We start from the raw sequence: 14,154 nt of genomic DNA, 5'->3' as shown, positions 1-14,154 counted from the left end.
GTGACCAGAATTGGATGCAATACTTTAGTTGGGACCTAACCAGAGCTTTGTAAAGGTTCAGCATTAACTTCACTGTTTTTATACTCAATATCTCTATTTATGAAGCCCAAGATCTCATGCTTTGCTAACTACACTCACATGCCCTACCACCTTCAGAGATCCCAAACACCCATGTCCCTCGGTTCCTGCATTCTCTCTAGAACTGTGCCATTAAGTACGTATTGCCTCTTCCCATCCTTTCTGCCAAAAAGAATTACCTCACACTTCTCTATTAAATTCCATATGCTATTTGGCTGCCCATTCTGCTGTCTTATTTATGTTCAATTGCAGTCAATTGATACCATCCTCACAGTTTGTCACATTCCAAGTGTGGTATCAGCAAATTTTGAAGCACAAGTCAGGAGTGTGATGGAATATTTGCACTCAAGTGTTGTTGTCACTACAACTATCAGAGTGAAAAGCTAGACACCACCCAGAACAAAGTAGTTTGTTTAATCGAAAGCCTATTCACCACCTTAAACATCCACTCCCTCCACCACCAACACACTGTGACTACAGTGTGTACTACCTACAGAATACACTGCAACAACTCTCCAAACCTTCTTTGACAGAACCTCCCAAACACTATCTTCACCACCCAGATGGACAAGGGCAGATGATACATGGGATCACCACTTCCCAGATACCCTCCAAGTCGCACAGAATCCCAACTTGGACATATATTGCTGTTCCTTCAAGGTTGCCAGTCAAAATCCATATTTAACAGCACTGTGGAGGTACCTTCACTACATGGACTGCAGCAGTTCAAGACTAGCCATCACCACCTTCTTAGGGGGAAACAGGAATGGACAATGAATGCTGGCCTTATAGAATTAATAAAAAACACAAGTGAGCAAGACATCACTAAAACAATTCTGACTGATTTTGGTGGGGGAAGCACTTTGTCAGGAGCATGAATGCTAGAGATTGATAACAGTATTGCCACAAGGTCCACCTACACCCTGGTGTAAACTGGATAAAACAATAATCACACGGCATCACTAATAAGCTGCTCAGCTGCTTGAGCACGTGTGCATCGGGAACCAGACTGGGCGTTATGATTCTATTGTTAAACATTTCAGTGTATAAGACCCTGATTCAATGAAGTAAAGCTGAATTACTCACAGGTCTTTCCATTACAGCACAATACCACATCATTCACCCAGTCAGTATGGTGCTCCATGGAGGCAATATAAGGATCTTGCTGAAAAAGAAAAACAGAAATTAGACTGACATTAAACAGGCAGCGCAACTTCAAAGTTGAATCATAATCTGTTCCAGAATGAAGATCCTCAAGAAGAGCAGTCTCAAACTGCTTGGGTTTGATACTACATGGAGTGCAACTCTCTTGTGTTGAGAGAAGTGAAATTAACCTAGGTCTAGGCAATGGATGGTCATATTTTAAAAATCTGTAGGGGTTTCCTTAGAAGCATTTTGGAAATATTTGGAAACATTTAAAACAATGACTTCAGTTTACAGTCTGGACAATTCCTCATTCTATTCATATATTTAAAAATGACTGGCTGGGAGCAGAGCTTTGAGCTTACATAAAACACATTCATGCTGAGCTCTCCTGGCAAATGGCATGTTGGCATTTATTGAAAGGGGGATCAAATATAAAATTAGGGAAGTTTTACTGCAGCTGTACAGGGCATTGGTGAGACCACATCTGGAGTACTGTGTACAGTTTTGGTCTCATTTGAAAAAGGATATAACTGCATTAGCAGTTCAGAGAAGGTTCGCTCGACTCATTCTGGGGATTAAGGGCTTATCTTATGAAGAAAGGTTGAACAGGTTGGGCCTATACACGTTGGAGTTAAGAAGAATGAGAGGTGATCTTATTGAAACATATAAGATCCTGAAGAGACTTGACAGAGTGGATGGAAGGAAGGATGTTTTCTCTTGTGGGGGAGACTAGAACTAGGGGACATAGTTTATGAACAAGAGGCCTCCCTTATAAGACAGAGGAGAATTTTTTTTTCCTCAGAGGGTCGTTAGTCTGGTGGAATTCTCTTCCCAGAAAAGTAGTGGAGGCTGGGTCATTGAATTTATTCAAGGCTGAGTTAGACAGATTTTTGACAGACAAGGGATTCAAGGGTTATGGGGGCAGACAGGAAAGTGGAGTTAAAACCACAACCAGATCAGCCATGATGTTATCAAATGGCAGAGCAGGCTCGAAGGCCAATGACCTCCTCCTGCGCTTAAGTTCTACATTCTGAGAATCTGATTTGGTGCTAAACAATATAATTCAGGTACTACCAGAATGGGCAGGATTGGGAATTAAATATCCCTGGTTACAACATATTTAGGACAGACAGAGAAGGGAAAGAGCCAAGAGGTGGCCACAGTGATCAAGAATATTACAGTTCTACAAGAGGGATGATATACTTGAGAGCTGAAAGAATGAATCTATTTGATTAGAGTTAAGGAACAAACTAGGAGCTGTAGTGAGGATAAAGGAGCAAAGCTGTAAGCAAATTTCAGAGAAGTGTAAAAAAAAAAGTAGGGAACTTCAATTACTCCAATTTAGACTGGGGAAAACAAAAAAGAGTAAAGGACAAGAATGGTTCAGAATTCCTAAAATCTGTACTTGAGAACTTCCTTAAATAATATATTTCAAGCCGAGCAAAGGAGGAAGCAGTGCTAAATCTACTTCTGTGTAGGTAAGTTGAATGTGGTTCAGTGGCAGAACATCTGAGTAAGAGTGATAATGTAATTGAGTTTTAGTTATGGAATGGGACAAAGGAAAATAAAAAAAAAGGTAAAAATATCCAACTGGAAGACAGCCAATTTCAGGTGATTTGAAAAGGAATAGCACAGGTAGACAAGAAACAAAGGAAGTGTAAATGCATAATGGCAGGCTTTCAAGCCAGAGATAGTTTGGGTACAAACAAATCACGTTCCCATAATGAGGTAAGATGAGGCACCCAACACTAGAGCTCTCTGGATGTCAAAGGAAGTAGAGATTAAAAATAAAACAAGAAAACAAAATGTTTATGATAAATACTAGGTACAGAATACAAATCGAAAACAGACAGAATACAAAGCATACTAGGGGAAGTTGAAAAAAGATTTAGCAAGGGCAAAGAGAACGAGACAAGGTCAGCAGGTAACAAAAGGGAATGCAAAAAAATCTTTTACAAACAAACATAAAAAGTGAAAGATATATAAAAGTGCCTTTTACAACCTCAAGACAGTTCAAAGCACTTTGCAGGCAATTAAGTACTTTTGAACTATTGTAATATAGGGAAATGCAGCAAACAATTTCACACAGCATGTTCCCACAAACAGCAATATGATAATGACCATATTATCTGTTTTTTGTGATGTTGAATGAGGTATAGCTATGGGCCAGGATACTGGGGAGAACACCCTTGCTCTTCAAAATAATGCCATGGCCTCTTTTATGACCACCCGAGAAAGCAGATTTAACAACTCATCCAAAAGACAGCCCTGGAATGTCAGCCTGAATTTTTATGTTCAAGTCCCTGGAGTGTGACTTCCCACAACCTTCTGACTCAGAGGTAACAGTGCTATCAACTTAGGCACAGCCGACAAATTAAAAGGAATGGTGAGGCTGATTAGAGACAGAAAAGGAATTTTTTGTGGAGGCGTGGGGAATGACTGAGGTACTGAATGAGTATGCTGCAACTGTCTTCACAAAAGAGGATGAGGTTAATGTCACAGTAGAGGAGGGGGAGCAAAGATATTTAATAAGATAAAAGTAGATAGAAAGGAGGGACTAAATAAGCTGGCTTCACTGAAAGTTAACAAGTTACCCTGTCCAGACGGGAGGCAGCTTCAGTTGCTGAGGGAAGCAATGGTGCAGATGGTAGAAGTTCTAACCACAATTTTTCAATCCTCCTTGGATATGAGAGTGGTGCCAGAGGACTTGAGGATTACAAAAAAGCTAATCAGTCTTGTGTTATGAGACATACAAGATTCTGAAAGGGCTTGATAAAGGTAGAAGCTGAGAGATTGTTTTCACTGGTCGAGAAATCTCGAACGCAGGGGCACAGTCTCAGGATAAGGGGCCGATCATTCAGGATTGAGATTAGGAGAAATTACTATACTCAAAGGGTTGTGAATCTTTGGAATTCTCTATACCAGAGGGTTGTAGATGCTCCATCAAATACATTTAAGGCTGGGATAGATAGATTTTTGGTCATGCAGGGAATCAAGGGATATGGGGAGCAGGCAGGAAAGTGGAATTGAAGCCAGTATTGAATGGCAGAGCAGGCACGATGGGCCACATGGTCTACCTCTGCTCCTATTTTTTGTGTTAGAGTCATAGAGAGATACAGCACTGCAACAGACCCTTCGGCCCAATGAGTCCACGCCGACCATCAACCACCCATTTATACTAATCCTACATTAATCCCATTTTCCCTCACATCCCCAGCTTCCCTCAATTCTCCTACCACCTACCTACACTAGGGGCAATTTTTTTTTTTTTTTTTACAATGGCCAATTTACCTATCAACCCACAAGTCTTTGGCACGTGAGAGGAAACCGGAGCACCCGGAGGAAACCCACGCGGTCACAGGGAGAACTTGCAAACTCCACACAGGCAATACCCAGAACCAAACCCGGGTCGCTGGAGCTGTGAGGCTACGGTGCTAATCACTGCACCACTGTGTTCTTGTGTCCATGATAGGAAAAGTACTAAACACCATTCTCAAGGACAAAATTAATTCTCAGTTGGAGAAGCGAAGGTTAATAAGGGACATCCACAGACTTAAAGGCAAATAGTGTCTGACCAACCTGATTGAGTTAATGAAATGAGAGGGTTGATGAAAGTAATGGAGGTGATGTATAGATACATCATAGACTTTCAAAAAGCATTTGATAAAATACCACATAACAGACGTATTTGGAAAATAAAAGCACATGGTATTAAAAGGACAGTGGCAACTTAGGTACATATCTGGCTAAGGGGTAGGACAGTAGTGGTGAATGGATGCTTTTCTGACAACAGAAGTACACAATGGGGCTCGCCAGGGATAGTATTGGGACTACTAGTTCTCTTGATTTATATATAAATGATCTGGACTTGGGTACAGAGAGCACAAATATGAAGTGTGCAGATGACACAAAACTTAAAGTAGTGAATAGCAAACAGGATAGTAGCAGACTTCAGGAGGTCATGAACAGACTGGCAGAATGGCCAATGCAATCTGATATGGATAAGCGTGAACATAAAAACACTAGAAATAGAGCCGGAGTTGACAGTTAGTTGAAGGCTAATGGAATTTTTTTTGTTTTAATTCATTCAGGGATGTGGGCGTCGCTGGCTAGGCCAGCATTTATTGCCCATCCCTAATTGCCCTTGAGAAGTTGGTGGTGAGGTGCTTTCTTGAACCGCTGCAGTCTATGCGAGGTAGGTACATCCACTTTGCTGTTAGGGGGTTCCAAGATTTTGACCCAGCGACAGTTAAGGAACGGCAGTATACTTCCAAGTCAGGATGGTGTGTGACTTGGAGGGGAACTTGCAAACGGTGGTGTTCCCATTCATTTGCTGCCCTTGTACTTCTAGTTGGTAGAGGTCGTGGGTTTGGAAGGTGCGGTCTAAGGAGCCTTGGTGTGTTGCTGCAGTACATCTACCTTTATTACAGGAAGAACTGAAAATAAAAGGATGTTATGATTCAGTTATACAGGGCATCGGTAGAACCACTCTCGAATACGGCGTGCAGTTTTGGTCTCCTTATTTAAGGAAGGACGTAAATGCGTTGGAGGCAGTTCAGAGGAGGTTTACTAGATTGATACCTGGAATGAGCAGGTTGTCTTATGAAGAAAGGCTGGACAGACTGGGCTTGTTCTCACTGGAATTTAGAAGAGGGGAGACTTGATTGAAGTATATAAGATCCTGAAGTGCCTTGACAAGGTGGATGTGGAAAGGGTGTTTGCTGTTGCGGGGGAGTCCAGAACTAGGGGGCACTGTTTGAAAATTAGGGGTTGCACTTTTAGGACAGAGATGAGGAGAAGTTTTCTCTGCAGCTTGTGCGACTTTGGAATTCTGCCTCAGAAGTTGGTGAAGGCAGGGTCATTGAATAATTTTAAGACGGGGATAGATAGATTCTTGTTAGGAAAGGAAATCAAAGGTTATCGGGGGTAGATGGGTGTGTGGAATTCGAGACAAACAGGTCAGCCATGATCTGATTGAATCGCAGAGCAGGCTAGAGGGACCAAATGACCTACATCTGCTCCCAATATGAAAAAAAAAACCCTCACGTCTGCTCCACCATTTAATAAGATCATGGCTGATCTTCAACTTCAGCTCCACCTTCCCACTCTATCCCAATATCCCTAGATTTTCTGAAGAGTCCAAAAATCTATCAATCTCAGCCTTGAATACACTCAACAATTGAGCATCCACAGCCCTCTGGGGTAGAGAATTCCAAAGATTCACAACCTTCTGAAGAAATTTCTCATCTCAGTACTAATCCCTTAGTACTGATCTATGTTACTTAGTTCTAGACTCTCCAGGCAGGGGAAACTGTCTCTCAACATCCATCCTGTCAAGTGCTCTCAGAATCTCACACGTCAATGAGATCACCTCTTATTCTTCTAAATTCTAGGGAATATCGGCCCATTCTGCTTAATCTCTCCTCATACAACAACCCTTTCATCCCAGGAATCAATCCGGGGAACCTTCGCTGTACCTCTTCTGAGACAAGTATAGCCTTCCTTGGCTACATGGACCAAATCTGTACAGTGATGAACTCTGGGATAAACACATGGAGGCAGTATAATTTAAATGGTATTATTTTGAGAAGGGTGCAGGGTAGAGGGACCCGAGTGTGCACATTCACAAACTTTTGAAGGTGGCAAGGTAACATGATATGATTAAAAAAGCACATGGAATACTTGGATAGTTCTGAATAGGGACACAATAGAAAAACATGCAAGTCATGCTAAACCATTACAAATCTCTGGTTAGACCTCAGCTGGAGGGTGGTGCAAAATTCTGGGCACCATACTTTAGAAAGGATGTCAAGGTCTTGGAAAGGGCATTTTGGCAGTTTACCAGAATTATACCAGGGACGAGGGACTTCACTTATGTGGAGAGACTGGAGAAGCTATAATTGCTCTCCTTAGAGCAGACGAGGTTAAGGGGAAACCGAACAGAAATATTCAAAATTATAACGGTCTCCCTACTTGCTCTGTTTCCTCTGGCAAGTGGGTTGGTAAATGGAGGTCAGATTTAAAATAATTAGCCAAAGTAGTAGAGGGGAAATGAGGAGACTCTCCCCCACCCCTCTCACACACAGGGTTGGAAAAATCTGGAATATACTACATGGTGGTGGAAGCAGATGTTATAGGAACTTTCAAACAACTGGACAGGCACTTGAGGACTGAGTTTTAGGGTAATTTGGGAAAAGGCTGGAATGTGGGACTAAATTGGACAGCTATTTCAAAGAGCCGGCTCGGATACAACAGGTCGAATAGCCTCCTGTGCTGTAAGATTAAATTATTTTCATTCTTCAATTATGGTGTCAGACTGGCAGTAGAAATAAAGTGTTAACAGGTAGATCACATGGAGGCTGGAATGGAATACAAGATTTCTTGGGGGCCAAGTGGGTTTATGATTGATACAGTTATGAATGGGTTATGGGAGGAGTGAGTTTGATGGACCAAATGACCCATTATCATTTCAATTTCTTGATAAATCCACAATGACATTTTCTGCATTATAAATTTCGATAATTCTCAGTACTTATTCCTGAAGATCTCTTGACATTTCCAACTCTATTACCAATAACAGGACTCAGTAGCCTGGAACAGTGCTGAGGGGGTGGAGGAGGAAGAAAAACAGTATTTCTTTTTAGAAAGATCAATTGTGCTCTTTCCAATTCAAGTACAGATCATGAATAGCAGAGGGCATATGTAACAAACAGAAATCCAATTCCTACGCGGTTATTCACACGTAATGTTTAAAGAAGTGACAGCTTCTCCCAATTATTTGCACAGTCTGATGAAACTTCATGTGGTGTAGTGCATTAATGAACTTCAATATAGATAAGTGCGAGATAGTACATTGTGGTTGAAGAATAAAGAGGCCACAGTCTTTAGAAAATAAGTGCCTGAGATACAGGAATATGGGGATCTGGAACTACATATGCACAAATCATAGAAGTAGCGATGCAGGTCAATAAGGCCATTAAAAAACACACAAAGCACTGGGGTTCATTTCCAGAGGAATAGCATTGAAAACTGAGAAATTATGTTTAACTTGTATAGTACCAGAGTGAGTTGCTGAGTACTGTGAAAAGTTCTGGTCTCCATATTATAACCCATCTGGTTCACTAATGTCCTTTAGGAAAGGAAATCTGCCATCCTTACCTGGTCTGACCTACATGTGACTCCAGACCCACAGCGATGTGGTTCACTCTTAAACACCCCCTGAAATGGCCTAGCAAGCCACTCAGTTGTAGCAAGCTGCTACAAAGTCCAAGAATGAAATGGGACAGACTACCCAACATCAACCTAGGCACCAGAAACAACAGCAAACACAGCCCTGTCAACCCTGCAAAGTCCTCCTTGCTAACATCTGGGTGCTTGTGCCAAAATTGGGAGAGCTGTCCCCCAGACTAGTCAAGTAACAGTCTGACACAGTCAAACTCCTAGAATCATACCTCGCAAACAATGTCCCAGACACCACCATCACCATATCTGGGTATGCCCTGTCCCACCAGCACTACAGGTCCAGAGGTGGCAGCACAATGGCATATAGTTGGGAGGGAGTTGCCCTGGAAGTCAACATTGACTGGACCCCATGACATCTCATGGCATCAGATCAAACATGGGCAAGGAAACCACCGACCGCACCCCCCTTCAACTGATGAAGTAGTGCTTCTCCATGTTGAACACCAACTGGAAGAAGCACGGAGGGTGGAAAGGGCACAAAATGCATTCTGGGTGGGGGACTTCAATGTCCATCACCAAGAGTGGCTTGTGAGCACCACTACTGACTGAGCTGGTTGAGTCCTAAAGGACACAGCTGCTAGACTCGGTCTGCGGCAGGTGCTGAGGGAACCAACAGGAGGGAAAAACCTACTTGACCACGTCCTCACCAATCTACCGGTCGCAGATGCATCTGTCCATGACAGTATTAGTAGGAGTGACCACCGCACAGTCCTTGCGGAGACGAAGTCTGTTGTTCACACAGAGGGCACCCACCAGGGTGTGTGTGGCATTATCACCGTACTAAACAGGATATATTTCGAACAGATTCAGCAACTCAAAACTGAGTATCCATGATGCACTGTGGGCCATCAGCAGAAGAATTGTATTCAACCACAATCTCTAACCTCATATCCCGGCATATCTCCCACTCTACTACTACCACCACCAAGCCGGGGGAACAACCCTGGTTCAATGAAGAGTGCAAGGAGCAGCAAGAGGGCATGCCAGGAGCAGCACCAGGCATACCTAAAAATGAGATAATAGCCTGGTGAAGCTACAATACAGGACTACTTGCATGACAAACAGCAGAAGCAGCATGCAATAGACAGGGCTAAGCGATCCCACAACCAACAGATCAGATCAAAGCTCTGCAGTCCTGCCCCATCCAGTATTGAATGGTGGACAATTAAACAACTGACAGGAGGAGGTTGTTCCATAAATATCCCTGTCCTCAATAGGGGAGCCCAGCACATCAGTGCAAAAGACAAGGCTGAACCATTTGCATCGATCTTCAGCTAGAAGTGCCGAGTGGATGATCCATCTCGGCCTCCTCCTGAGGTCCCCAGCAACACCGATTCCAATCTTCAGCCAATCGCATTCACTGCAAATGATACCAAGACACAGCTAACGGCACTGGATACTGCAAAGCCTTTTGGCCCTGATAACATTCCAGCAATAGTACTGAAGACATGTGCTCCAGAACTAGCTGCACCCCTAGCCAAGCTGTTCCAGTATAACTACAACACTGGCATCTACCTGGCAATGTGGAAAATCGCTCAGGTACGTGCTGCGCACAAAAAGCAGGACAAATCCAACCCGATCAATTACCACCTTATCAGTCGACTCCTGATTATCAAAGTGATGGAAGAGGTAGTCAACCGTGCTATCAAGTGGCACTTGCTCAGCAATAACCTGCTCACTGACCCTCAGTTTGGGTTCTGCCAGGTTCCAGCTCATCGCAGCTTTGGTTCAAACATGGACAAAAGGGGTGAACTCCATAGGTGAGGTGAGAGTGACTGCCCTGGACATCAAGGCAGCATTTAACTAAGTATGGCATCAAGGAGCCCTAGCAAAATTGGAGTCAATAGGAACCAGGGGGAAACACTGCCTGTTGGGAGTCACACCTAGTACAAAGGAAGATGGTTGTGGTTGTTGGAGGTCAATCATCTCAGTCCCAGGACATTACTGTCCTAGGCCCAACCATCTTCAGCTGCTTCATCAATGACCTTCCCTCCATAAAGGTCAGAAGAGGGGATGTTCGCTGATGATTGCACAATGTTCAGCACCATTCGCGACTCCTCAAATACTGAAACAGCCCGTGCCCATATGCAGTAAGGCCTGGACAACATCCAGGCTTGGGCTGAAAAGTGGCAAGTAACATTCTCACCACACAAGTGCCAGGCAATGGCCATCTCAAGCAAGAGAACCTAACCATCTCGCTTGACATTCAATGGCATTACCATCACTGAATCCCCCACTAACATCCAGGGGTCACCACTGACCAAAAACTGAACTGGACCAGCCACTTAAATGCTGTGGCTACAAGAGCAGGTCAGAGGCTGGGAATTCTACGGCAAGTAACTCATCTCCTGACTCTTCAATACTGTGTGAAGGAATACTCTCCACTTGCCTGGATTGGTGCAGCTCCAACACTCAAGATGCTTGACACCATCCAGGACAAAGCAGCCCACTTGATTGCCACCCCATCCACCACCTTCAACATTCACTCCCACCACCACCGACACACAGTGGCAGCATCTACAAGATGCACTGCAGCAACTCAACAAGGCTCCTTCGACAGCACCTTCCAAACCTATGACCTCTAACCACCTAGGACAAGGGCAGCAAATGCATGGAAACACTACCTGCAAGTTCTCCTCCAAGGCGCACACAATCCTGACTTGGAACTATATCGCCGTTTCTTCACTGTCGCTGGATCAAAATCCTGAAACTCCACCGCCCCCCCCCCCCCCACACAGCACTGTGGATGTACCTATACCCCAAGGACTGCAGCTGTTCAAGAAGGCAGCTCACCACCATCTTCGCAAGGGCAATTAGGGATGGGCAATAAATGCTGGCATAGCCAGGGATGCCCAGATACCCCGAACAAATAATAAAAATTAGACAGATGATCTGCAGTCACTGGAGAAGGTACAAATCAGATTTTTTGGAATGATACCAGGACTGAGAGGTTATACCTATCAGGAAAGGTTGAACAGGTTGGGGTTCTTTTCTCTATATACAAAAGGGAGTAAGGGGTGACCCGATAGGAGGTCTTTAATGTTACAAAAGGGTTTGATCGAGTAGACGTAGAGAAGATGTTTCCATTTGTGGGAGAATCCAGAACAATGGGCTATAAATACAAGATAGTCACCAATAAATCTAAAAGGGAATTCAGGAGAAACCTCTCCACCCACAGAGTAGAAGAAGTGGACACGCTACAAGGAGTGGTTGAGAAGAATAGCACAGATGCATTTAAGGGGAAGCTAGATAAACATGAGGAAGAAAGGAATAGAAGGATATGCTCCTGGAGATAGATGAAGAAGGGTGGGCAGAGTTTGTGTGGAGAATAAACACTGGCTTGCACCTGTTGGGCCAAATACTTTGTAAGAGCATCAACTCAACCTATTGGAAGGAGAGTGCGTGCAAGGGTTTGTACTTGCAATCCCTCACCCACAATCACTTCTACTTTGAAGCAGCAGCAAGCAGGTGTCAGTCATTTACCTAACAGATTCCTAAACCTTTTGTTTTGCTGAGTTTTGTTTTGGAGATTCATGTCCCGTGTAACGTCCTCTCCCAAGAGATGGTATTTGTGCACAATGTTAATGCAGATACAACAGGTAACCAAGAATACTTCAGCATTTTGGTCATTTTAGCTGTTTTAATTCTGCTCTCACCCTTATGAGTACAATCACATGATTAGAACTTAGTGGCCAGAAAATTCCTCGGATCTGCTCCCACTTCACTGGCATTACTTGTCTGGAAGCGCAGCAGAAATCAGGTTTACATATGCAAACGAGGTTCCCACTGGTGAAGTATCGGCAGTGAAATACCAGATGTGAGGAATTTTCTGGCCACTATGACAGTGCAAGCAACACTGCAAGATTCTCCTCTCCTTGGGTTAGGGATGCGAGTTGGTTTAAGGATGAAGAGTCCGCTGTAGACAGAACTAGAATGGCTCTGTGGTCAGGTTGTTTTGGGTGCGGGGTGGGTGGAGGGGGCTGGAACAGAGAGCAACAAATTGTTGGGTTGCTTAGGGAACAATAAATCTACAGAAATAGTGAACCCTTCAGGCTGGTACGACAATTCAACAGCTTTTATGGTCAATGGCTCCCCCCGGCGTTAGCCTATAAATGATCTGTGATTTACTGAATTCAATTTCAATGTGGAATTTGACCTATGGATTGCTAACCAGGACAATAACCACTATACTTCTGTCTCCATAACTAAGATCATGAAAAGACAGAGTGTTTCATCAAGCCTCAGTGACCAGACGTCTTTTGGCAGCTTTCGAAAGATACAATTATCCCTGAAGATGAATTTTCCACAAAATTCTGAGCTCATAAATCAAACTATAGATTCAGAAAGACTGAAGGCTTATAATTTCAGAATTATAACCTCTTCAGGTGTTTTGCATCTTGGTACAGGAGAGATTGGTGGGAGCTCTATTTATAGATGACCAACAATTTGCATCACTGAATGGGTCCCCAACATTTTCCCAGTGTAGATTCTGAAATATACAGAAATTTCTGATTGTACACAGTAGGAGTCTTACAAAGACAAAGATTCTAGATCAAATTTCTTACCTTGAGCTGGTTGACACTCCATATCCTGATAATCGAATCTCGACCAGCTGTAAACAGTCTGTTCAATGTGGAATCTAGTTGAAGTGCATTAACACCATTCCGATTATATTTCTCGACTTCATCTCGAACAACGTATGACACCTGAAGTAAAAATGTCAGCCAATAACATTACCACAGTCACATCACAACACGATAAAAGACAAGAAATATGACATGCAGGCTGAATTTTGTAATGACTATTTATAGGAATATAATTTTTTGTGGTGAATTAAAGCTGCAGCAACCAGTGTTGTTTTAATTTCTTCATGCACGAGCTAAAGTAGGTTACTTGTCAGAACCCCCTCTCCCATTTTGATCATTTGTTGAATGACATTAAATATTCAGCAAATTCAATCTTATGTCAGTTTCTGTCAAACCAGGCCAGGCACTGGAACTGAGGAGCAAATATGATTCACACAGCTCAACAAAAATAATTTGTATCTACACACTGCATTTAACTTAGTAAAACTCACTGGAACCTCCTGAAATCTCAAAAGGAGGATAAAAGTTTCTAAAATTCTGGCTTACAGGCAGTGGGTTAAGGTTGATACTTCCCCACTAGTTACTTAAGCTTTGATCCATGATTGAATACTAACCTTTCCAACCACCAATTGTTGCACAAAGTTGGCTATTGGTACCTAAGCAATATTTTATACCGCCAACAAAAACTAAGAGTACATTGTAAAATTGCACTGCCTGTTAAAAAAACCTTTTGGTGCGCCAAGTACACAGCTCTGCTAGAAAATAAAATATTTCAACTGTAACAGCATTCTGAAAGAATGATGACTGGAGGATGGAATCTATGCCATGCAACATTCATGGCATTTACTCCAGACTAGATCTTCAATGCTGTACTTTGGTTTAAATGTTGTTTAAACATTGATCGTTTTAGGAGAGACCATCGAAGGTCGTAAAATCCATTTTGAGCAAAACAGAGGAACAGAGCAAAGTCTGGCAACAGACTGCAGATCATAACTCCAACTTTGACAGCAGCATAGTAAAATGAACAACTTGAAGTGGGACATATTTGGTGCCCACCTTGGCTCAGTGATAATAACCTGGGCCAAGTCATAGACTCAGTCGT

The 14,154-nt window shown here is 43.0% G+C and overlaps 1 protein-coding gene across 1 annotated transcript in view; it reads right to left on the bottom strand.

Annotated features, from left to right (window-relative positions):
- The window catches only part of LOC137350534 (WD repeat-containing protein 48), a 109,215-nt gene that overhangs the window by 71,578 nt on the left and 23,483 nt on the right, over nucleotides 1–14,154 (bottom strand). Inside the window, exons 2-3 of the mRNA XM_068015197.1 lie at nucleotides 13,032–13,172; nucleotides 1,165–1,243 (exon numbers count right to left, since the gene is read on the bottom strand). Of these exons, the coding sequence (XP_067871298.1) occupies nucleotides 1,165–1,243; nucleotides 13,032–13,172 (220 nt within the window). The remainder of the gene's footprint in view (nucleotides 1–1,164; nucleotides 1,244–13,031; nucleotides 13,173–14,154) is intronic.

The sequence above is a fragment of the Heterodontus francisci genome, chromosome 2, assembly GCF_036365525.1.
Source record: "Heterodontus francisci isolate sHetFra1 chromosome 2, sHetFra1.hap1, whole genome shotgun sequence".
Taxonomy (NCBI): Eukaryota; Metazoa; Chordata; class Chondrichthyes; order Heterodontiformes; family Heterodontidae; genus Heterodontus; species Heterodontus francisci.
Note: the sequence above shows the minus strand (reverse complement) of the source record. Positions and strands in the feature narration are given on the sequence as shown.